This window comes from Trichechus manatus, unplaced genomic scaffold (assembly GCF_000243295.1).
Source record: "Trichechus manatus latirostris isolate Lorelei unplaced genomic scaffold, TriManLat1.0 scaffold00033, whole genome shotgun sequence".
Taxonomy (NCBI): domain Eukaryota; kingdom Metazoa; phylum Chordata; class Mammalia; order Sirenia; family Trichechidae; genus Trichechus; species Trichechus manatus.
Genome location: NW_004443969.1, coordinates 9,091,022 through 9,116,847, shown reverse-complemented (window position 1 = coordinate 9,116,847; position 25,826 = coordinate 9,091,022). Strand labels below are relative to the sequence as shown.

Genomic DNA, 25,826 nt, shown 5'->3' with positions numbered 1-25,826 from the left:
AGCCATGGATGTTGTGCAAACAAATGAGTGGAACTGTGTTCCAATAAAACTCTATCTTCAAAAACAGGCGGCACACCAGATTTGACCAGGGGGCCATAGTTTGTTGATCCATGTTCTAGAGCAGTCCTACCCAAAATGTGGTTCTGTGGTCCTTCTGGTACCAGTCCCTGATGAGATCAGTTAAGAACTTGAAGGTAATCATTTACAGAATTTGACAAATTAGACCATTTGACAAAGTAATTTTATGTTCCTTGATCTGATAATAAAAAACTGAAGTTAATTTTTGGCATATTTCTGTTTCTTGTTTCATTTTTGTAGTAATTTGTGTCTATTATATTTCACAAAAGTAGCTATCCACAATGGATTGGGAAATTTAAAAACTGGTTTTTCATCAGAGATAGTTTGAGAAGCACTTTGGAGAAGTAAAAGGTACCTCCCTGTGCCTTCTCTTTGCACCTCTGATTTGTCTGCTCAAGGAACTGGACCTAAGCCGCATCCATTCAGGCAACTGTACTAAGAGTAGTAGACGGCATTCAAGGGTGGGGAGTGAGTAGGAGGGTGAAGAGGTCTTGTTGCCTCAGAATCCAGGCATTCTATTCAGTAGTGCCATTTGGAAACAGTTCTCCAAACTTTCTAGTGCCATCAGACTGTACTGAGACCGGGAGACCCAGAAGGCATGGGGAGTAAGTTTTAAATCAAACCGTTACTCCTCTCGCCCTCCATCTTTTAGTCAGATAACCACAGCTCATCAAGAATGGGCAAAAGCACGTTCTGCTTCTCTCCCAAATGAAACTGAGATGGTAGACCTGAGGACAAAGACGCCAGCCGTGCAGCCTTTCCTCCTGGAGAAAGAGGAGAGTTCCAAGGAGCTCTGCAATGTGAACTTGGACTTTTTGTTTCCAAGAGCTTGCTTAGAACCAAACATCTCCAAGTCTGTAACCAGAGAAGATGCTCCTCACTTTCTAAAGGGGCAGCAAAGAAAATCTGAAGGTAAGTCGAACAGTGATTCTTTCAGTCAATAAATATTTATTGAATACTTACTATGTTCCAGGCACTCTTTTGAATGCTGAAGATGCAGAAGTGAGCAAGGCAAAAATGGTTTGGAGTTTTTTTCCATAATAGATTAGTTTTGCCTGTTTTAGCATTTCAAATAAATGGAATCGCACAGCATATAATGTATCTTTACGCAAATAACTTGCTAGTTATACGTTTTTCTGCCAAGCGCGCCACTCCCCCGTGTTTTTTTCGTAAATGCGCTATGCCAATTTTTTAAAACATGTTTGCAAGCATGTAATTAAAGTGACTTATAATCATTGATTAAAGACATTGACACTAAGAAGACATAACTAAAATATAAATAAGCAGTCTAACATAACTTATGGAGCCCTGGTGGTGCAGTGGTTAAGAGCTCGCCTGATAACCAAAAGGTTGGCAGTTCAAACCCACAAGCCACTCCTTGGAATCCCTATGGGGCAATTCCTACAGGGTCACTATGAATCGGAATTGATTTGATGGGTTCGATTGGTTTTAACATAACCTAATGGTTTTACTTAAGACAATGTGATAAGCTTTTCACATTCAATGGTTGAGCTAATGCACTGTAATTATAAACTTAAATGCACAGTTTTGATTGTTTGTTTACTGATTGTCTTAGTTATCTAGTGCTGCTGTAACAGAAATACCACAAGTGGGTGCCCTTAACAAACAGAAGTTTATTTTCTCACAGTTGAGGAGGTTAGAAATCTGTTCTCTCTCTGTAGGCTCTGGAGGAAGGCCCTTGTCTCTTCTGAGCTTCTGCTCCTGAGCAATCTTCACGTGACTTGGCATCTTTCTTCCCCCATCTCTGCTTGCTAACTTGGGTTTAATCTCTTTTATATATCAAAAGAGATTGATTCAAGATACACCCTACACTAACTCTGCCTCACTAACATAACAAAGACAACTCATTCCCAAATGGGATTATAACCACAGGCATAGAGGTTATGATTTATAATATATATTTTTGGGGGACACAATTCAATCCATAACACTGGGGGTCTACCAAACTCGATCCATGACTTCTTGACCATGGCTTAGACTTTTTTAATACAATTTTAATCAAAAATAACATTTTTGGATGATTTTTATATACATAATCAGGAGATTAAAGAAAATGACCAGAATGAAAGAAAATGAGCAGAACAATATGATTTACCTGTAATATGGGAGGGTGGGTGAATGAGGCTGAAATTCACTTCTAGAAATGGCATAAGACATAATCGTTATTTGCATGGGTGCGCTATGCTGGAACTATTTAATTTAATTTATCATTTCTGCGTTATATGTGTGGGTGCGTTATTTGCGAAAACTACAGTACTCTTGTGTAAGGCTTTTTTCACTTAGTATAATGTTTTTCAGATTTATCCATATTGTTATATATATCAATAAATCATTCCTTTTTATAGTGGAATAGTATTCTATTGTATGAATATACCATAGTTTGTTTATCCAGTCTTTTGTTGATGATCATCTGAGCTGTTTCTAGTTTTTGACTATTATAAGGAAAGCTGTATGATCATTCTCGTAAATTCCTAAGATGAAAATTACTGGATCATAGGGTAGGTTCATGCTTAGTTTTTAGGAATCAACCAGAGATTTTTCCAAAGTGATTGTACTGCCTTACATTTCTACCAACAATAAGCATTTGGTATTGTTAATCTTTCTAATTCTAGCCAGTCCTGTGCATGGGGCGTGGTATCTCATTATAGTTGTAGTCGTATATCGCTGTGAACCATCCATTTTTTAAAATAATTTTTTAGTTTTTATTTTAGCAATTGTATTTTATTTCTACAAGTTTCATTTGTTTCTGTTTCAAATATCCTTTGTTCATTATTGAGAATGTCTTCTTGTTTTAATTTTTTAAAATTTCTTTAAGCATTTAATACATTGCTATCTTATATTCCAATATGTGAAATCCCTGGGGGTCCAAATCTGTAGATTCTTGTTTCTGCTTACTTGCACTGTTGGTGGCTCTTTTTCTTGAGTGTTTGAAGATGTTTTACTGTGAGCTCATATTTCGTTAATGTCAGTTTGTGGGAATCTTGGGGTCTATGCTGAGGATGCCTTTCTCCAAAAAAGATTTTGTTTGCTTTTGCTAGGTATCTGGGTTGTTACTGACTTGAGACTACTTTAGCCTTATTCCTAGATCCCCGGGTTAATGTGAGAGTCTGAGGGTCAACTTCCAACTGTATCTAGCCCAAGACTTAATTACCAGGAAGCAGCACTGATGCCTGTATTTTCCCTAGGGAAGCACTATCTTTGATATTTGCTTGCCACTGTCCGAAATCAATCATCCTAAAGCCACCAGGGACAAACCTGTACCCCAGCAATCAGGTTTATTGGTTTATTGCAGTAAGGGAGACTGCACATCAGAGGAACTGTGGGATATCTCACCAAACGAAGGAAGATAGTAGAGTTAGTATAGGATTTGGGGTAGAGTTTAAGTGAAATTTAAATGAAGCAGTGCCTTGATAGATGTCTGTAAAGGTATATAAAGGGGTTAACATCAGGTCTGGACTGTAAAGTAGACACAGGGTCCTGTTCCTTAGAATTTACAGTTAGTTCCCAACTCTCGGCAGTCTCTCTTCTGCCTCGCATCTTGCCACTCTCCCACAGCGGTTCTGTTTGCATTAGTGCTGCTAAACACCTATTATTTCCTGAACTCTTATATTTGCATATGCTGTTTTTTTGTTTTCTTTTTTTTTTCCTGCTTGAACATTATTTCATCCTTCAGGTCTCATCTTAGATACTACTTCCTCTGGGAAGTCTTGCTGAACCTCCCCAAGGCTAAATGAGTTGCCATTCCTCAATGCTCCCATAGGATCCTGACCTCACCTGCAACATAACACTCATTATGCTGAATTCTCCCTGTTTTATGTGCTTTTCTTCACCAGATTATAAAGGCAAGAACCATTGCACCTCCAAGCACCTAGCACCATGCCTGGCATGTGATTACCAAATAAATGCATATTGAATTAATGACAACAACAACAAAATCCACTCAGTAAAGTGCCTACTATTGCAAGGCACAAATATCTGCCAGTATAGATTATATTGGTATCTCTGCTTTAGAAACTGTGAAACAGAGGTCTAAGGAGGTTAAGAGCATGCCCAGGTCATATAGCTAGTGAGTGACAGAAACTGGGTTCAAACTCGGACCATCTGTTTCTGAAGCCGATGTGCTTAAGTACCATGCCGTCTAAGTTCAGAGAGCTTATCTTCCATCTGAGTCCCACTTCAGTTATGGGGCGAAAACGAATAAGCATATTTAGTCTTGTAGTGAAGATGGGATTAGACAAACGGAAGAGCAATTGGTGCAGGCAAAACCTGGAGGGAGGATAAATGGAGAGACTGAATTGGAGGTTCTGGAAAAATCCTCTGTCCCCCTGTTTCAGCCTGCACTGCTTGCTCTTTGGACCTATGACCAGCAGTCTGTCTGGGATTTCCCTTCATCATTATCCTAAAAATTCTCTGTCTTAGTTACTTAGTGATGCCATAACAAAATACTACAAAGTAGGTGGCTTTAAAGAATAGAAATTTATTGTCTTACTGTTCTGGAGGTTAGGACTCCAAATTCAGTGCATCAACAGGGCCATGTTCTCTCTGTCCGTTCTAAAGGAAAATCCTTTCTTGTTTCTTCCAGCTTCTGGTAGCCCCAGGGTTTCTTGGTGTTTGCTGGCTTGTAAATGTATCTTCAAATGGCTTCTTCCCCCTGTGTGACTATCTCTCCATGTCTGTTATCCCCTTTTATAAGACTCAGAAGGGATTAAAAACTCAAAAAAACCAAACCTGTTGCTGTCAACTTGATTCTGACTCATAGCAACTCTACAGGACAGAGTAGAACTGCCCCATTGGGTTTCCAAGGAGCAGCTGGTGGATTTGAACTGCTGACTTTTTGATTAGCAGCCAAGCTCTTTACCACTGTGCCACCAGGGCTCCTAGAAGGACCCACCTTATGCCAGTATGACCTCGTTAATTTAACAATAACATCTTCAAAGACAGAACCTACTTAAAACAAAGTCACATTTACTGGTATAGGGGTTAGGACTTCAACATATCTTTTTGGGCGACACAGTTCAATCCATAACATTTCCTTTGCCTCTCCCCTGTGACGGAGCCACTGTATACTGGACACATATCTTCCTCTTCTTTCACTCACTTCCTCACTTTGTTGTTGTTGCCAGTTGCCGTCAAGTTAGTACTGACTCCTGGCTACCTCGTGTGCAGAGTAGAACTGCTCCATGGGGTTTCAAGGCTGTGACCTTTCAGAAGCAGATGTCCTTCTAGAAGCCTCTGTGTGGATTTGAACTGCCAACCTTTTGGCTAGGAGTCGAGCGCTTAAGCATTTGCGCCACCCAGGGACTCCTCCCTCACTTTAGTGGAGTGTATTTTCTAGCAGTTTCCTGAGAAAAGGTGCGTGGAATATAGTAATGATAGTTTTCATTGTCTCTGTTTCTTCTGAGTACTTTTCTTTTTCTCTGTTTGTTGTGCTGTCTGCATTTTCACGTTAAAGAATTTTCTCACATTTATGTTGCTCCTTGGCTGTCTATTTGTATTTAAGAGGCAGCCACTCCAAGGTGCTGTGTGCTTGAGTGGGCCTCAAAAGAGCTGAATGGGCAGAGATCTGGACAATTGGTTGAGGAATTTCCCAACCATTCACCTTTCTCTTGGCTGGGTTTCCCTCGAGAGGAATGAGCCAAGCACCTGCCTGTAGATATAGGTGGAAGCCAGTGGTCTTGGCTTCACATTTCAGTGTGCAGACTTTTGCTTAAAAAAAAAACAGTTGCCATTAATTCTATTCCAACTCCTGGATGCTCCATGTGTGTCAGAGTAGAACTGCTCTCCGTAGAATTTTCAATGGCTTATTTTTCAGAAGTAGATCACCAGGCCTTTCTTCTGAGGTGCTTCTGGGGTGGATTCAATCTCCAACCTTTCAAAGGTTAGCAGCTGAGTACATTAACCATTTGCACCACCCAGCAACTCTAACTTTCACTTAATCCTCTTATTTTCAGTCTAGCACCCCACTTCTGCTCTCAGCTGTCGCTAGCTCCTTAGCATCTTTGTTTCAAGCTCTCCAGAGAGCAAACTTCCAGTCATGTGCCAGGAATGGAGAAAAGCAACTCTTGATTGGTGGGCAGGCAGGGAATCTGGAATCTACCCCTTGTACAGACTTCAAAGCAGTCCTCCATTTTAAGCCTTGCCTGCATCCCAGCTTTCAGAGGTACCTGGTATGTTCAATTCCTGTTCCTTTCTGCGGTTCTTATTTCTTGTTGAGATTTCCACCCACACGCTCTGAGCAGAATAGAGAAAGATGACAACGAATCAGTTATTACCCACCCATACAATTTTCACTGTCCAAAATTTTGTTGACTTCGCTCATCTGCTGTTTTATCCTTTGATTTTATTTGTCCTTATTTACACTTTTTAATTTTTTATTGTCATTTTTGTGAGGTTGTGGAGAGAGTGGAGAAAAACGTAGACATTCAACCTGCCTTGTTTAAGTGGAATTCTACACACATGTTACAAGGCTTTTGATGTGTATTGCCAAATTACCCATCAGAAAGATTTTACCTCTTTACATTCCTACCGGAAATTTTTAAGAGTGCCTTTCTGCCTCACATCTCCATCCTAAATCATGCTGGATAATATCTGTTCAAACATTTATAACAATACCTGAAAGTTTTGTTTGTTTGTTTTTGCTCAGGTTGTTATACATATGTATCCAACTGTAAATTATATTCAGTTGTTATTTCTGGTATTAACTTCTAATATCTTCTCAACAGAAAATCTCCCCCTCTAGAATGAGCTGGATTTTTGTCTTTCTTGTTCATGACTATATTACCATCTTCTGGGATAGTGCTGGCCATTCAGTAGGCACTCGATAAATATTTGTTGAATGAATGCGTAAAGAATTGCGGGGGCAGGGCGTGGTGGGGATCGTGGCCAGCTTGGCCTGCCTGAGCTGCTCCTATTGGGAACCTCTTCTTAGGTGGCTGTTTTTCACCTGAGAATGGCTTCTCGAGTTGCATCATCTCTTACAGGGTTCTATTTCTCTCTAAAGTGAAGTTTCAAATGGTAGCCTATGGCTGAAATTGACCCAGAGACATATTTTGTTTGACTCCTACAGTATTAAAAAAAAAGAAAGAGAGAGAGAGAGGAGGGATTTCACATAAAATCACCAGCTCTCTGGCTTCTCTTGACAATTGAAAGATCTGGCAGTGTGGGTTATCCCCCGGAATAGACGCCATGAGTTAGAGCAGGATAATGGATGTCCCGTTATTTGAGGCACATGATCTCTCAGTTCCCCACTGTCCCTACCTGTCCCACTTTATCCGTTTATGTGACCTGCTTTGACCCTGAAGACATTGGCGATTTGGGGCCTCGACTCTAAGCTGTGGTGGGTGGTGGGGCTTTGGGGGACCATTCTGACTTTTTAGTAAGAAGAGAACAGTCCATGGGTGGTGCAAACAGTTGAAGTGCTCAGCTGCTAACCCAAAGGTTGTAGGTCTGAGTCTACCCAAAGGTACCTTGGAAGAATGGCCTGGTGATTTACTTCTGAAAAACCAACCTTGAAAGCACTATGGAGTACAGTTCTACTCTAACACACATGGGGTCACCATGAGTCAGAATTGGCAACTAGTTAAAAAAGAAGAGAACAAGTTCTAAGTTTTACACTACCTAGTGAATCCCATCTCTCCCTTCCTCTTCCCACCCCCTGGGTGTGCTGTGCAGAATTTATGATCTGTGCCATGTATGAGTCCAAACAGCAGCTGGGAGGCAATTATCCACGTATATGTTTACATTTCTGCACAGTCCAGGCTTTCCAAGCAAAAAGCACTAGGAAACTAGGTTTAAAGATAATTAAAGGGCAAACACACCTTGGAAGTTAGAGATAGTGTATTGCTCCAGAAAGATGTAGAGGCTTCTCTCCCCAGGAGTTGTTTGCTTACATTCTAGGGTAATAAAACCTAGGAACACATTTCCCCTTTCCTCTGGAGACATTTGCTTACATTTTATAGTAAAGGTCTCTCTTTCTCTGGAGGAGAAAACGCACTGAGGGACCTGCCACCCTGTATATAAGTTCCAAGTCTCATAACTTCAGGGTCTCCTTCTGTGGTGCCATCTCACTGTATGTGCAGATAAAAGTCTAGCTCTCATCATCTAGCCCTGTAGGAAATTGGGGCCTGGGGAACTGCTGTTAAGATGCTCTGTGAGTAATAAAGGGTTTGTTTTATTCACTGTTCTATCACTGATCCAGAGATCTCTTGTTTCCTGTCAGAATATAAGTATTTACAGGGTCGCTATGAGTCGGAATCAACTCAATGGCAATGGGTGGTGGCGGTGTGGGGCGTGTGAGAGAGACAGAGAAACAACTCCCTCCCTCCCCCCAGTGGCAGTAGGCTGAAGTTTTGTGTACGCATTCCATACCCGCCTCCATGTGGATTAGAGGGGAAAAAATTCTTAATTTTTAAAATTTCTATAACTTTTCTTCAGACCTTACTATGAAGATCTCTCCATCCCCAAACTCTGACTTAAGTCTGACTGTGTTCACTCTACTACTAAGAATACCCAATTGCTATTATTTTTTCTTGTTATAGAGATTTCTACCTCTGATACGCAGCACAGTAGCCGAAGAATTGAGGTAAGATTACTCTATTTTAGTGTTTCTGACTGAAAAATTAAAATCAAAGATCTTTTGTTATTAGAGATAAACTCCATCGAACAACTCAACTCAAAATCTTCAGCAATTACATCTTGGAAAAAGAATAACTCACATATAGTATATAGAGTAGCAAATAATTTCTGGGAAAATTATGCCATGCTATATTCATTTCTTCTTTGGGGGGTGTTTCTCATTATCTCTACATAATGAGGGAAGTAGCTCTCTTAGACATATTTTGTCTTATTTTAATGCATCTAGAAATTACATAAGGAGCTCTGGTGGCACATTGGTTAAAGTGCTCAGTTGCAAGTCAAAAAGTTTAGTAGTTTGAATCCACCAGCCGATCCGTAGGAGAAAGATGTGGTAGTCTGTTTCTATAAAGATGACAGCCTTGGGGAAAGATTAGTCCAAAGGACTAATGGACAGCAAGTACTATAGCCTCCACCAGACTGAGTCCAGCACAACTAGATGGTGTCCGGCTACCACCACCGACTGCTCTGACAGGGATCATAACAGAGGGTCCCAGACAGAGCTCGAGAAAAATGTAGAACAACAAAATTCTAACTCACAAACAAAATAAAACAAAACAAAAAACCAGACCAGAGTTAGTGGTCTGACAGAAATTGGAGAAACCCTGAGAGTGTGGCCCCTGGACTCCCTTTTAACTCAGTACTGAAGTCATTCCTGAGGTTCACCCTTCAGCCAAAAATTAGACAGGCCCATAAAACAAAACAAGAATAAATGGGTACACCAGCCCAGGGGCAAGGACAAGAATATAGGAGGGGACAGGGAAGCTGGTAACAGGGAACCCAAGGTCAGAAGGCAAGTGTGTTGACATGTCGTGAAGGGGGGCAACCAATGTCACAAAACAATATGTGTATTAATTGTTTAATGAGAAACTAATTTGCTCTGTAAACCTAAAATACACCATCTAAAATACAATTTAAAAAAAAAAGAAAATACATAGAAAAAAGATTACAGCCTTGGAAACCCTATGTGGCAGTTCTACTCTGTTCTATAGGGTCGCTGTGAGTAGGAATTTGGCTTGGCCGCAATGGATTTTTTTTAAATTACAGGTAAGAAGTCCCGAGGTGGTGCAAATAGTTAATGTGCTCAGCTGCTAACTAAAAGGTTGGCAGTTCGAGTCCGCCCAGAAGCGTCTTGGAAGACAGGCCTGGAGATCTACTTCTGAAAAATCAGTCGTTGAAAACCCTACGGAGCACAGTTCTCCTCTGACACAAATACGGTTTCTATCAGTCAGAATTGACTCAAAGGCAACTGGTTTTTTTGTTTGTTTTGTTTTTTACAAGTAAAGTGTTTTTTTTAAAATTCAAGTAAAACATTTGGACAAACGCTTGCAGTTCTTTAGTTCTCTCAACTTTGTTTATCTTCTGTATTCTATAAGCCTCTGAGAAAATACTTACGCATAGCTACTGCTTATTGTTGTTAGTTGCCCTGCAGTTGATTCCAACTCATGGCGACTCCATGCGTTACAGACGAGAACTGCTTCATTGGGTTTTCTTAGTTGTAATCTTAAGGGAAGCAGATCACCAGGCCTTTTCTTCCACGATACCACTGGGTGGGTTCGAACCACTAACCTTTAAGTTAGTAGTTGAGCACAAAACGCTTGTACCACGTAGGGACCTTAGCTATTGCTCAGTGTTATAAAAAGGAGTTTAATGGCCTAAAAATGTTAATGAATGCTACTAGGGAGAAGTTCAAGCACTAGGAGAATTAGCCTTTATTTCCTAAATTATTTTTGAGAAATGGAAGAAAATCGTATTGCCAATAAAGCTGGGAGATTACACTGCATCTCATGTATTTCTAACACCTAAGTTCCTAACATCAGTTTCCTTTTCCTTTCTTCTTACACATGGGTGTCAATGAAGTTGAATATGTAGATCTCAATTATCACCCTTGATCTACGCTTATTAAAATGATGATATAATTAGTATTGAATCTGCATACATAGGGAAAGGCCATAGTGAAAAGAAGTGTAAAGTTAAATAAGGACTATATATAAAGTCAGTTTATAGCTTAATGACCACAAAGCTGAATGTTATGAATTGGGTTACACTGACCTCTAGAGGTTGATAAACAAAAACTAGCTTAGTTTGAAAATGGAGGGCAAAGGAGAAATTAAAAGCCATCCAGGATTGCTAACTTTCAAGCATAAAGTACGGCACATTTACATGCCACTTTTAGCAAAACAATTTAGAGCAGTTATGTTCTTGATGCAAATTCTGAGTTAGTCAGTAACCTAATGATCATTGTTAAAGTACATGTGAACAGTGATTTTAAACTGTTCTAAGTGGGAATTTCAAAAATCTTAGATCAATTTTATGGAAAATAAATAAAAAGACAAGACAAATAAAATGTCTCTTACCTTCAAATGTTCAATATTTACATCATAGGGCCTTCATTTTTAAATATATAACTATGAATCTTTACATCTATTATAATCTTAGCTTTTAAAAGTATCATTTTATCTTGGTTCTAAAAAAAATCACTGGGAATGAGATTTTAGTTTTAAAAACTGTGATCCAGGAGAGCTTTGTCCATTAAAGGCCTTCCCAGAGAGAATCTTAGAATCTCTTCAGATTCTTTAAACCAGTTTACAGCTGTTTATGTATGCGTCGGCATTCATTAGCTTTTTCTGTCTTTCCTTTTAGTTCCCTCTGCCACCATTGTCACTCCTGCCCAGGGGATCTGGTCTCCTTACTATCCCCCAAAATTACAAGGTTCAGAAAGAGAGAAAAAGACACATTCCAAGCCTTCTATCCTTTGAACCTAAGATCTCAGAGCCCATTAGTCCATCTGATGAGTTTAGACCATCAAACAAGCAGGAAGCCCTGTGTAAGGTGTTTGCGGATCAGACCCTCAGATCTTCCAATAGTTCCATTTGGTCCAGAAACATGTGCTCTTTTCAGAAAGCTCAACTTCACAGAGAACACCTGGAAGTGGAGAAGGATTGGAAATCTAAGGAAACAGAAGATTGTAACAAAGTTGAAAGCTCTCGCTTTGAAAAAGGACAGCCTTTGGTGTTCTCTGAGAATTATAATATTCCCACTGATACAGAAGAGAATACTGGCTACCATGGGAGTGAAACGAGAAAAGTAGAGGGAGAGGACTCTCAATATCTTTCATCAAGAAATAAAGAGTGTTCAATACTCAGAAACTATGAACAAGAACAAGAAATTGCCTGTGCCATCCCAAGCAAGCTCCAAGAAGTCCAGCACTCAGAGGTAACTCAGTGCCAGGATGAAGAGACTAGAAATGATAAAATTGACTCAAAACATACGTTAGTGCATAAAGGAGATGCAATTGAGCAAAATCATGAAGAATTAGAAGAGTATCCTATGCTTAAAAGCTTTTCCAATATAGTCTCTGATGGCCCTATTGAAAAGCTCCCAGGAGGTCATAAAGGCATGGAGACAAACAGAAAAATATCAGTAGCAAAAGCAACCAAACCAGAAATGAATGAAATGGTGCCTCTTATCTGCATTACTTTCCCTGAAGATGGAGTCCCCAAGGAACCAGCAATAGCCAAACCAAGCCTCCAGAAAAGAAAGGGTACTCTTCATACCAACAACAACAGCTTCAACGTATTTGCACACCGAGAACATGACAAACACAAGATGAAAACCTACAGAAATAAGTTGGATTCAAAGACCAAGATAAGTAACAGGACACCTCAGAATTTCATGAGTTCAACTGAAGGATCCATTAAGCCTACCGTACATAACACCAGCATAAAAACCCAAGTTTTCCCCGCTTCGGGGCTTGTTGACCCCAGGCCTCAGCAATCACCCAAGTTTCAAAAGAGAATGCCACACATAGAAAAGAAGCAATCAACCTGCAGGGCTCTGAAGCCGAAAAGGCCATCATTCCCTTGCGTCTGTAAAAATCCAGTAATAAAAAAGTCTTCTGTTTCTTTTTCTGTTCAACCAACAGAACCAAACCTAAATTACCTAGATCTTAAGTATAGTGACATGTTCAAAGAGATCAATTCGACTGGCAATGGACCTGGAATCTACGAAATGTTTGGGACCCCTGTTTATTGTCATGTAAGAGAGGCTGGACGACATGAAAACATATATTACCATGAGATATGCTCAGCTCCATCTGGCAGATGTATCACCAAAAAATGTCGATCTTCACAGAGTGAAAGAAGCAACAATAGCAGAACCAGACATTCTCAGAAAAGACCACTTATTAAACCCCCAAAGACTTCTCTTGGCATTAAACAAAAGCACAGAAGTTTAATTTCTAAAGAAAAGAGTTGCAAGCCGGTAGCTAGGAACCTAGAAGACATTGAAAATGATGATGGTATTGCAGAAGCAGACTGGCAGGTAAAGACTTCTGGAAATGACCTTCTGTCTTTCGAAAATGTCGTTCAGCCCATTAAATTGGCTCAGTATACTGAGCCGTCGATTGAACAGAATGAATTTCTTCCTGTTTCAGATTTGTCCGTTATTGAAGAGGTCTCTATGGAGGAGTCTACTAATGAAGGAGAAGTTTCTAAAAATCAACTGCTTGCCACCAGCCTCGGAGATCTGCATGAACTTGAAGAGCTACATTACCGAATACCATTTGTCCCATCAGAAAACAGCTGGGCAATGCCCAGTGAGAAGAATTCCAACAAACATGTATTGCAAGAAAAGCAGAACGAAGCATCTCTCAGTAATTTAAATGCTAACCAAATTTTAACTGACGATCTAGAATTTGATAGCGTTTCAGATAAGTCTAAAAGACTCACAAGTGTCTCTTTCCGTGAGAAACAAGAAAGTGCAACTTCCCAAAGATATCAAAATTGGGCACATTCTTTGGACGATGATAGTTTATCAGATAAGTCAATTACATGTCAAATGTTTGGGAAAACTTTGAGTGATGAAAATTCAATTTCCCAAGAAATTCTGGACTCTGTAAAGAATGAAGAATTGACAGATGAACTCTTAGGTTGTCTAGCTGCAGAACTATTAGCTCTTGATGAGAAAGATAACAACTCTTGCCAAATAATGGCAAATGAAAGAGATCCTGAAAGTCTAAATCTTGACTTTAGGAGGAGAGGAAATAGGACACAAGAATTGGGCAGAGAGGCAACAAATGTCAAAATACAGGTTGGTATAATTAGAATCAGAGATTCATTTGGTATTGGAAGGGGCCTTAGGGACAATTTGGTTCAAACTCTTTATTTTCAAATCATAAACCCTAAACAATGAAATTGTTTCTTCAAGCCCACATTGTTGGTACCAGAGCCAGGTTGGAATCCAAGTAGCGCTTGGCTGCTAACTGAAAGGTCAGCGGTTGGAATCCACCAACCACTCTGCGGGAGATAGATGTGGCAGTCTGCTTCCGAAAAGGTTTACAGCCATGGAAACCCTATGGGGGAGTTCTACTCTGTCCTATAGGGTCGCTATGAGTTGGAATCAACTCCATGGCAGCAGGTTTGGGTTTGACCCCAGGCTAAGATGTTTTTTTATTATGTCGCCTTACTTCTGGAATTTCGCTAGTTTGACACTGCAGTGGAATCAGCTTAGATAAATTAATATAGTAAAATTATTTATTTAAGTAGGTCAACGTTTCATTCAATGATGACCTTTTCAATTAAATATCAGCAGAGAGGTAATTATGGGTAAAGCTTTGCTCCAGGTGGTCTGTGAGATAGGAAGAAGTGAACATGGCCCTTGAAGTGGTTCACCGTCTTGTTCTAAAATCAAATGAATATGTGAAATGTACATTTCTCAAAGATTCCCTGCAGTTGAGCATTTGTTCTCAGATGATTGACTACTTTGGAAAGCAACAAAAATATTATTGATGTCTACTGTGTTCCTGGCACTGGGCTAAAGACTCAGCCCTTGGCCTCAAGGAAGCATAGGCAAAATATCCTGGAATGTTTGTTTCTTTGGCATGGGAGTGGGGGTGTGGGAGAAGAATAACAACAGATAGTTGGATTTTGTTCATGAAGTACATGAACCTCCTAGTATGCAGAAATTCTAAAGACAGAAGTAGTATGTTATCTGAGATATTATTTATTGAACACTAAGTCAGGTAGTATCACAATGTATTAAGCTCAAGAATAATTATTTTATATAGCTGACTACAAGAATACACAAGGTAAGTAATTATACCATAAAAAAAAAAAAAACCTCCTTACCATCAAGTTGATTCTTACTCATAGTGACTCTATATAGCTAGGTTTATAAAGAATTTAAGGAGCCCTGGTGGCACAGTGGTTAAGCACTTGGCTGCTAACCGAAAAGTTGGTGTTTTGAACCTACCAGCCACTCTGTGGGAGAAAGATGTGGCCGTCTGCTTTCATAAAGATTACAGCCTTGTAATGTATAAGGCAGTCCTACTCTGTCCTATAGGCTAGCTATGAATTGGAATCAACTTGACGGCAACAAGTATTGAGAATTTACCATGAATGAGTGCAATGCATCATATTCATTATCTCCTTTATGCTTCGAATAGTAACTATGAGATAGTTACTAGAGGTTCTAACATGTTCCCATTTTGCAGATGACCAAACTGAGGCTTTGAAGTTACGATGCTAATAAGTGGTGGGGCCAGGTATTCTGATTCCAGCTCTACCTTTAATCACTACACAGTGAGAATGCTCCCTGTCCTAAAAGGCCAGCTCTGCCCTCATGGGAGCTTGGTCTCTGCTGGGAGGTGGTAGTGATTTGGAGATGTCTGTAGGCTGGGTTGGCAGGTGGGTTGCATGCCTGCATGTTTATGAGATGGGCCTATGACTCCGTAATTTCAGATTGAAGGAGAGCTAGCATACCAGTAAATACAAGCACCCTATAACTCCACTCTGCAATCGTGGAGTAAAAATAGACCTTTTGTAACCTTTTCCCTTCTAAGTAGTCCTTAAATTTCAGTTTGGATAGAAACATGAGTGGATGGGGAGGAAGAACCCAGATGACCCCGAGAGGCACGTGGACACTCAGGAGGAAGGCAACCATGTGGGATCTGCTGGGAAACTACAAAGTGCCATCACCATGCCTCTGCTGCCTCATTGCTGCTATTTGTCTTTAAGACTACTAGGACAGGAGGTCAAAATGAAGCATGTTTGGTCCTGACCAACCAATTGGAAAACATGGTCTAAGTCCTACAAAGATATATTTGTTTCCTGACTTTTAGGACAGTGCCTCTTAAAGTTAAGTGTGACTGAGAATCTCTTGGAGATCATGTTAAGATGCAGCTGTTGAGTCAGTACGTCTGCGGTCTGAGACTCTGCATGTCTAGCAAGCTCCTGGGTGTTGCTGATGAAGTTGGTCTGCAGATAATCCTTTGAGTAGCAATGGTTTAGGGGACCATCACTCTTCAGTCTATTAATGCTGGTCTTGACCACCAGAATTGCTCTTTACGACTGTGTGTGTGCATGCGTGTGTATCTGGATGTGTGTTTGTGTATAAGGTTATATATTTGTTTGCATGTGTATGTATATAAGTGTATATGTTTATGTATGTGTGTGTTTTAGTGTATGTGCATAGATACGTATGGGTGTATGTGATGTATATTTATGCATGAATATTTATAAATTGTATATTTTGTATTTGTGTGTATGCACGTTTGTGCAAATGCATATATGAATATGTGTGTATGAGTATATGTGTCTTTGTGTGAATGTGTGTGTGACTATGTGTATGTTTCTCTGTCCAAACATGTCTGTGTTTAGGGGCAAGTTGACTGGAATAATGGAAATTGTGAAGAGAGAATTGAGGGGGTGGTCTGCTGAGGAGCATACATATGTTAGCATGTACTAACATATGTATGTCCATTCTGATTATTGGAACTTGGAGAGAGCTCACTCTCAAAAGAGTGGTAAGTAGCCTGCAGGTCCATGTAAGTCCAAAGTCGAGCAGATCCAAGACCTCCCCCTATAAAATATAAAGGCAAAATGTCACTTAGAAATGTTTATCAAGGCTGAGGTACAAAATGAAGATATCCTGCTTGGCTATTGTATTAGTCATCTAGTGCTACTATAACAGAAACACCACAAGTGGGTGGCTTTAACAAAGAGAAGTTTATTCTCTCACAGTCCAGTAGGCTAGAAGCCCGAATTCAGGGTGCTGGCTCCAGAGGAAGGCTTTTTCTTTCTCTGTGGGCTCTGGAGGAAGGTCCTTGTCATCAGTCTTCCCTTGGTCTGGGAGCATCTCAGTTCAGGAACCTCAGGTCCAAAGGACATGCTGTGCTCCTGGCACTGCTTTCTTAGTGGTATGAGGTCCCCCTGTGTCTCTGCTTGCTTCTGATTGGCTTAAGACTATCTAATCTTGTAGACCTCATTAATAGAACTGCCAATAATCCATTTTATTACATCATAGTGATAGAATTTACAACACACAGGGAAATCACATCAGATGATAAAATGGTAGACAATCATACAATACTGGGAATCATGACCTAGCCAAGTTGACAGATATATTGGGGGGACACAATTCAATCCATGACAGCCATGTATCCAGAAGTTACCCTGAACAATAAGAATGGCCCTGGACAGGTGCATTTGAAAGGAAGATTCTACTGCACCCCCACTCCTTACCCCACCTCCATGTCTCAGAGTTTAATGGTGACCTTTCTGTTTGTCTCATTGTTCCAGAGGTACAGTAATGGCAGGATTCATGACAGGGAAGAGAAATTTCTCAACTCAAATGAAAAGAAGACATTTTATGAAAATAGTTTAAAGTATGGAGAGCCTATCCTGTGGACCAAGGGTGAGATCCTTGGGAAGGGAGCCTACGGCACAGTAAGTCAAACTGGAAACGTGATAAAACTAGATATCCCCAACCTTCCTTGACTCATCCCTCTTCGCTAGCTCCAACACACACTCTTTCACTTAGAAGCCTTTCAGTTGGTAGTAACAGAAAACCCAACCTAAAGTGGCTTGAGGAAAACAATATTTATTGCTCCATGTAACTGAAAGTTCTGGAGCAAGTCTGGCTTCAGGCAATCCTGGCTTCAGGGGTCAAATAATGTCATCAGGATATGGTCTGTGTATCTCTCAGTCTGACTCTCATTCACAAGCTCTGTGTGGTGGCACAATGGCCATAGCATTGGCAGCCTCTCACTCTCCCAGGTCCAAGTCCCTCAGTAGCTCAAGATATATTACCAGAAGTTGGGAGAATCATTGCAGGTGGCAAAAACGGAAGACGTTCCTATGTTTTGTGAATTCCATAAAGACCATCTAAAGCTCTAGCGTTTTAGATAGTATTTACATATATGAGTAAAGAAAAGAGTGGTCCCTGGATAGGACCTGTTTCAGCTGTAGTTGGGGGCATTTCTGGAATCAGCAAGAAGGTAGGAAGACATGAAGCCACTGAAATCACAGAGCTTTAGAGCTTCTCACAGTCCCTCCTATGCGGGGAGTTGCCTGGGTCATAACACCGTTACGTGGCAGGGCTGGATGTAAATCCCAATACTCCAGAGATTAGAGCCAAATCCACGGTCTTTGCAAATGGCAAATTTTGTGGTGCTTTTCAAATGTATCTCATATGGGAGGTTTCTCCAACAGTATCCTTGAAACTTTAGAATTTCTTGTTTTCCCAAGTCTTAAACATCAGATAGAAGTTGGATACATGAGATTTTTCCGCTTCAATCTCAAGGAAAAATGTTTTTTAAATTAACATTTATTGGGTGAGGCGTTTTCCCAAACCACCATCTCACGTAGTCATGCTAGAAATCTGTGAGGCAAATGTTGTTACTTCAGTTTTACAGATGAGAAGAACTAAAGATCAAAAGTCTGTAGGCTTTCCCAAAATTCCACAGCTGGAAATGGTGAAGTCAGGATTCTAACCAATCCAGGCCACTTGACCCCAAGCCAATAGGAATTCCATTCACATTGCTGTTCATCCTGATCTTGCTCCACTGAAACATTGTACCTGCTTATTTTAAATAGGTTGCATTTAGGTGGGGATGTATCAATTTACAGAAAAGAGAAAGGTTTAGGGGAAAAAGGTAAAGACAAGTGTCACATTAGGCATTTTGTGAACAGGTTATGTCAATTATATTTAATAAGGTATTGGTTTGTTTCTAGGTATACTGTGGCCTTACTAGCCAGGGGCAGCTAATAGCTGTAAAACAAGTGGCTTTGGATACCTCTGATAAATTAGCTACTGAAAAAGAATACCAAAAACTGCAGGATGAAATAGATTTGCTCAAAGTATTGAAACATGTCAACATTGTGGCCTATTTGGGGACATGTTTGGAAGAGAACATTGTAAGCATTTTCATGGAGTTTGTTCCCGGTGGTTCAATCTCTAGTATTATAAATCGTTTTGGGCCATTGCCTGAGATGGTGTTCTGTAAATATACGAAACAAATTCTTCAGGGTGTTGCTTATCTCCATGAGAACTGTGTGGTGCATCGAGATATCAAAGGAAATAATGTCATGCTTATGCCAACTGGAATAATAAAGCTGATCGACTTTGGTTGTGCCAAGCGTTTGGCCTGGGCAGGCTTAAATGGCATTCACAGTGACATGCTCAAGTCCATGCATGGGACTCCATATTGGATGGCCCCGGAAGTCATCAACGAGTCTGGCTACGGAAGGAAGTCAGACATCTGGAGCATTGGCTGCACTGTGTTTGAGATGGCCATGGGGAAGCCTCCGCTGGCCTCCATGGACAGAATGGCGGCCATGTTTTACATCGGAGCGCACAGAGGGCTAATGCCGTCTTTGCCAGACCACTTCTCAGAGCATGCAGCGGACTTCGTGCGTGTGTGCCTAACCAGGTAAGAAACGGAAATCCCCAGATTCCAAATCTGCCAGAAATGACAAGCAGGTGTCATTTCCCCTGCAACTTATGGCCCATTAAAAGCTCTGCTTCCGTTATGAAGTCGAGTAGGGAGTGATTTTTGTATTGGAAGAAATCATGATTAGCCATATTGGGTGATCGTTTTCATTTCTGCATCATTGTATGTGGGGCAATGCTTCGAGTAGAAAGTCTCTTAATTAAATGTTTTATCAGGTCCTGATAACACTTCCCCAAACCCAATGGGTTTCCAAAAATTGCTAAGTATCTACTGCTTCCCAGTATGACATCTCCCAGGGACTGGCCTTGGTGAAGTAGCGTCACCCTTTCTTAAGCTGCCTTCCCTCTCAGGGAACCAGCGTTCTAGTTTCCTTCCTATCAAAACCAGCTCTTAGGGAACTATGTGCGAAACTTATTCATATTAGGGAGTTGATGACAGGCTAGGTTTAATGTATTGGTTTCCTCAGAAATACTTGCATATAAAGTGAGGAGAAACATTTTGAGCCAAAGAAACAAATCTCTAATTGGAGCATTTCAAGCATTAAGTGGAGAGTATTTGGGGGAAGCAGAAAGGCCCCAGAAAGCTGCCTGTTTCCCTCCTGTTCTGATCCCTTTTCCTACCTAAATTTTTGAATAAAATTCTAGGTAAAATGTTAGAGCTGTAAGGGATTTAGAGACTACTAGTGGTGTGGTTTTCAAATTTTTCATAGACAGGAACCCTTTGCTCATATGGAATCTTAATCCGAAGAATAAAACATATAAAAGTAGAAAGATGGCTTTTGTTAAAATGTGTGTGTGTGTGTGTGTGTGTGTGGTGGGAGGTAGCTAGAGAGTAGGAGTAGGGGTGCTGCAGTTCACCCATTGGCCTCTAGGATGATACAGAGCAGCCTAAAATCTACCCAGCCTAGTGAGGCTCAAAATTTAGTTGCATGTACAGAACAAGGAATCTTTTTTTTTTTTTTTTTATTTCTGTATGAACAAGGAATCTTGAGACTCAAACAATGATTTCCTGTCTTATAAGAAAGTGTGCTTTCCCTCACCCTTACTTCTTTGCTTTCTTATTCCTAGATGAAAAATTCTAGTGCTCCAGCTTTCAGCAAGTGCATATGGCAGCCTCCAACTCCCAGGGATTCATTTTGCCTTTCTTAATGAAGCCCAGAACCCACAGGTCTCTCTGTCTGCCTACTGTACCTCTCTCTTTCAGTCTCTCTGTCTCCCTTCCCCAGCACACATGTGTATCAGACTCTCCTGGATAATTTGAGGGGACTCACTTGGGTGAGGGCAGGAACACATACTCTAGGGGTGTAGTTCTGGGTATCCCTAGATGCAAAGACACCTTAAGTGTCCCTGTCCCTGCATGGATATGCTGGACAGAGCTCCAGGCACAGTGCCACTGCACCTGCCCTCTCTGCCCTCCCCCCCCCCAAAAAAAAGTCATACAAAAGAGACATAAAGTTGTTGGGAATATCACATGGACCAGTACTAGTTTTGGAGACTATTAAAAGAAGTACCAGCTGCTTTGTTCCAAGTTGAACAATTATCTGTTATTGGCTCATAGCTAAAAAATATTTGCTATTCTCTAATTTTCTTTTGCCATTACTCATACACACAAAAGAAGAACTTTAAAGAGAAAGGGTAGAATCTTCTATTTTATGGAAGTCAGTGCAGTTTCTACCCAACACTTCCAACTTTTCTTCAAAGGAGCATGAGGGAACCAACTGAGAATACTCTTTAGAATGATGCCCTTAATGCTTACCACCTGAAGATCCCATTTCATGAGCTTTGGCTTTACTCCCTGGCTCCTGTTTGGGTTCAGTTCCTTTGGGAAAGACTATAGGGTGATTTTGCTAAATACAAATGGGATCCTTTAAACATATATATGTCAAATCTCTTCCACTCTCTGCTGGAAACAATTCCATCTCACTCAGAATAAAATCCAAAGTCCCTGCCATAACTTTATTAGGCCCTTCCTGATCGGTACTGTGGTACCTCTCCAAGCTTATTTTCTACCATTCTTTTCCTTGATTGCTCTGCTTCTGGCATACTGGTCTCCTTCCTGGGCCTCCCACTTGCCACGCCTGCTCTTGTCTCAGGGGTTGCAAAGGCTGTCCTCACCACCTGGAACAGTGTACCCTCAGACCGTCTCATGTTTGGCTCCCTTCTTTCATTCAGGTCTCTACTCAAATGTCTCCTTCTCAGAGGACCTTCCTGACTGGCTAAAATAGTGCCCCACATCACTCTTGCCCCCTTACCCTGCCCCACGTTTCATTGCACTTATCACCATCTGACCTCTAGTATCTTTGTTTCCTGTCTCTTCCCACTAAAACATAAGCTCCATGAGAGCAGGGACTTGGTGTGTTTTGTTCACTGTTGAACCACCCGTACCTAAAAGAGCAGTCTCTAGACACTCAAATATTTACTGAATAAATTAATGAATGAACACCAAGTGTCTAAAATAGAAGAGTTATGAAGTGGAATGAAAGAGTAAATTCAGGATTAAAAAAATGCTATCTTAAAAGGATAAGCTTCAAGTGACTGTTAAAACCCTTAATACTGTGACAAAAACTGAAAACAGTTAATCATGCAGCTTTTCAAGTGTGAACCCACTCTAAGCCTTTTTTACTTGGAAACTCTAAGGCTCTACTTTGGAACCATTTCTTCATAAACAAAACAATTTACACCCCAAATAATAATAGGTTTGTTGTGAAGGGTAAGTGAAATGGTGTGTGTAACTTGCTTAGCAGAGTATGTGATACATAATTAGGTCTCCATAGTTAATAACCATTAGGGGAGAATACTAATACACCTTACCCAATAGTGTCATATAGAAGGCAGCATATAATTATCTTCTGAAATTCTATGGCAAGGACCCTAAGGACCCTAGACTCTTGCCTAATGTTGACAAATACTCCTTGGAGGTGGGTGTGGATAGAAAGATTCAGAAGTAAAGGTGATCAGGCATGGACAGGTATAAGGCCTGAAGAGAACAGAAATGAATTTTGGGGAGCAGTGAGAAATAAGTGTGGGCGGGGATACAGCTATGAGAAGGCTGACAGTTCTGGGAAGTCAGGCCAGGGAGTTTAACTTTCTTGCAGCAGGCCGTGAGAGCTGGGGCTGTGAAGGATGATTTAGGGTAGAGAAAATGTCCTGAATCAAATGTCTTTGGGAAGGTTGGTTGCCTACATACTGAAGGGCCTTGAATGGAGGCTGCTTGAGATTAGGAAGCCATGCAGGAATCCAGACTTTGATGGTGGTGGAAGCAGTGGGATTGTAAAGAGAATAATTACAGAACATTTCAAAGGAAGATGACTGATTAGATAAAAGGACTGACAGGGAAGTATGATAGAATTTCATGGTTTTGAGTCTAGATAGTGGAAGAAATTATGACAGAGAGTTGTGAGAAAGGAAGGGGGAAGAAGTTGAAGAGGACCTTTCATCATCTAAGGAGGCATTCGAAGATATGCAACTGGAGCTCATGGAAGTGATTGTGGCTGGAGGTACATATCTGAAAATCATTATAAGGGTGATAATTATCAAAACCAAACCCATTGCCATAAAGTTGATTCCAACTTATAGTGACCCTATAGGACTGAGTAGAACTGCCCCATAGGGTTTCCAACGAGTGGCTGGTGGATTAAACTGCCGATGTTTTGGTTAGCAGCTGAGCTCTTCACCACTATGCCACCAGGGCTCCACTGTTACAGTTATGAAAAAAAAAAATTAGAGGGCTGAGGAAAATGTTTTTGAAAATGCTCATGGGGTGACAGAATAACAGAATATGCATAGTATCAAGTCTAGCACATAACTGGAAGGGAGGGAAGAGAGGGAAGGAAGAAAGGCAATTGCCCCAGGGTGGGAGAAGAACCTAGAGAACTGAGTTTCCCATAAATATAAGTAGAATAATAGTTTTAGGAAGGAGCGGGTAGTGAATATTTCAAATGCTACAGACATGGCAAGGAGGATGAGCTCATTAAATTTGGTAATGAGGTCATGGTGAATTCCAAGAGGGTAATTTCTATGGAAGAGTGGGCCAAATGGTTGGGGTTTCAGGAGATAATGCATATTGGAGAAAGAACCACTGGGCTTGGCCATTTTAGAGAAATTTGGCAAGAACAGAAATAGGATGGTAACTGCAAGTGGGAACCAGGTCAAGGAAAGGATTTTTTGAAGAGGGGAGAGATTTCAGCATATTTTGAAGGCAGGAGAAAGAGCCTCCAGTGAGAAGTTTTAATTTTGAAATGAAAGTATGGTCACTTTCTTTCAAAAGTATTTTATTTGCATTTTAACTTAGCCATTCTGGGGGGTCATTTTGCTTTCAAAATTATGAAAAGATAACCAATTTAACCAAAAGAATGTTGCTGTAATAGGCTTTTGCAGCTAACTCTTGACTGGTTCATTAGTTCATTGAGTGATTGATACATTTCCAAAAGCTTTTTTATTTCTTGAAGGAAAAAAAAAAAAAAATCCACAATAGTACTGAGCAACTCTCTCCCTTTACTTTATGGTCACCTGAGTGCCCAAAATGGGATTATTTCAATTAATCACCAAAGCATATTTAAATGTCTTTTAAGTCTTTTCAATTCTGGACTCTAATACCTCTAAATTTTAAAAGTAAACTTAATAATAATTAAAAGTGCAATAAACTGTACGCCTTAAAATGTGAATTTTACTGTATATAAATTATACTTCAAATTGAACAAAAGTACAAAGGAAAAGTAGGGCCTACTTTTTAACTACCATTTTTGAACACATTTTTAATACTATGTGCCACACACTGTTTAAAAGTATTATTTCACTTAATTCTCCCAGCAAGTTAGTTATTCCCATTTATAGATGAGGAAAGAATCTGAGTCATTTGCCTAAGATCACACAGCTGAAAACTGGAGTCCAGACTCGTCTGTTTAACTGTCAGAGGTTGTACTTCCCATCTTCGAAATCTGCATTTTGAGTCAAGTAGATCTAAGTTGGCAGGCATATCAATGAGTGTTTTTCCCTTCTTAGGGACCAGCACGAGCGACCTTCTGCTCTCCAGCTCCTGAAGCACTCTTTCTTGCAGAAAAGTCACTGAACATGCATCAGTACTTTCTTCCCAGTTCAGCTATAGGTACTCTGCTATTGTTTAATTGTGGGGAATGATGGTTTAGGGACCTTTGTTTTCTTACTGGAAATTCAGTCTAACCCTGTTTAGCCAGATCCTCTAGTGTCACTAATGGAAAATTTTAGTTACATATTAGTCTCCTCAAGCTTCAGCAAGATTGCTCATGTATGAGAAGAAAATTTTCTTAAAAAAAAAAAAACCTATTCCAGTGTTTACAATTTTGACTGTCCAGAAAACACAATCTCTATTGCTTTATGGTAATTTCCTTTTACTTTTGGCCTGTCAATTTTAATGTCATTAGTTTAAAATAAAATGTAAAACCAACCTGCATTTTCTTGCTTTGTAAGAAAAGATTTCTTACAAAGGAGACTAGAGAAAGGTAAGAGAATAAGTTAAAAGGGGTAGAGAGAAGACTGTTTACTTCGGTAGCAATCAATTTTGCAGATTCTAGGAACCTCAAGATCTAACAGGAGCAGCTAAGGGCCATGACATTTCATTATCAGAGGATCCCTGAACGCCTCAGATGCCTCCACCTACAAGTTGGGCTATTCAAGGTGGCTCCATAAACCTCAAGCTTTACTGGCAGTGATTTAAGGTTTTCACCTATTTGCAGAGTGAATCAGGTTATTACCACATCCAGAATTAGCTAAGCCTAAACCAGTTGGTGGTTCAGTGGTAGAATTCTTGCCTTCCACATGGGAGACCCAGGCGGGTTCAGTTCATGGGGATGGCTCAGGAATGGGCAGTCTTTCATTCCACTGTGCACAGAGTTGCCATGAATTGAGGCTGACTAGGCAGCAGCTAACCACAACAAACAAAAAACAAACAGCTGGTGGGACAAAGGCGAGATCTGTTAAGAGGAACTCTAGTGAGGATATAAGCTTTTTTCAGAGAACTTTGCTCACTTCACTTGAATGGACATCCCAGCTGAAGTCACTCTTCACTTTATTTCCAGGGCGTTGGTAAACACCATAAAAGTGAAAATGGATGGTTAGAATTATTACAAGCCCTTTTAAGTTGGACTAAGCAGTTCTGATAAGGTTTCTATTGCTGTAGAGCCCACCCACCTACTAAATTTCATTGACACCCAATGGTTTAAGCTACAACCAGACTTTTTTTTTTTTATTGGTTGCCGTCATTTCAAGAGGGCACAACAAACAACAAATTAACTATAAGGTGTATTCCAACAGTAGTGTCAGGCTTTGTCAAAATCAATCTGCTTCTTTGAAGTTTTTGAGAAATAAATGTGAAATGCAGCCCAGATTTG

At 40.4% G+C, this 25,826-nt stretch overlaps 1 protein-coding gene across 5 annotated transcripts in view; it reads left to right on the top strand.

Annotated features, from left to right (window-relative positions):
- MAP3K19 (mitogen-activated protein kinase kinase kinase 19) overlaps positions 1–24,879 on the top strand; it is a 48,708-nt gene extending 23,829 nt beyond the window's left edge. Inside the window, exons 5-10 of one of the 5 annotated variants that reach the window (XM_012555184.2) lie at positions 731–990; positions 8,637–8,680; positions 17,310–17,424; positions 17,562–17,564; positions 18,859–19,441; positions 24,463–24,553. In XM_012555184.2, coding sequence (XP_012410638.1) covers positions 731–990; positions 8,637–8,680; positions 17,310–17,424; positions 17,562–17,564; positions 18,859–19,441; positions 24,463–24,529 — 1,072 coding nt within the window. In that variant the 3' untranslated portion in view covers positions 24,530–24,553. Of the gene's footprint in view, positions 1–730; positions 991–8,636; positions 8,681–11,373; positions 13,822–17,309; positions 17,457–17,561; positions 17,565–18,743; positions 19,442–24,462 lie in introns of all 5 variants that reach the window. The other 4 variants (XM_004375084.2, XM_004375085.3, XM_012555183.2 and 1 more) reach the window with 4 other exon arrangements.
- The last annotated feature ends 947 nt before the right edge of the window (positions 24,880–25,826 follow it).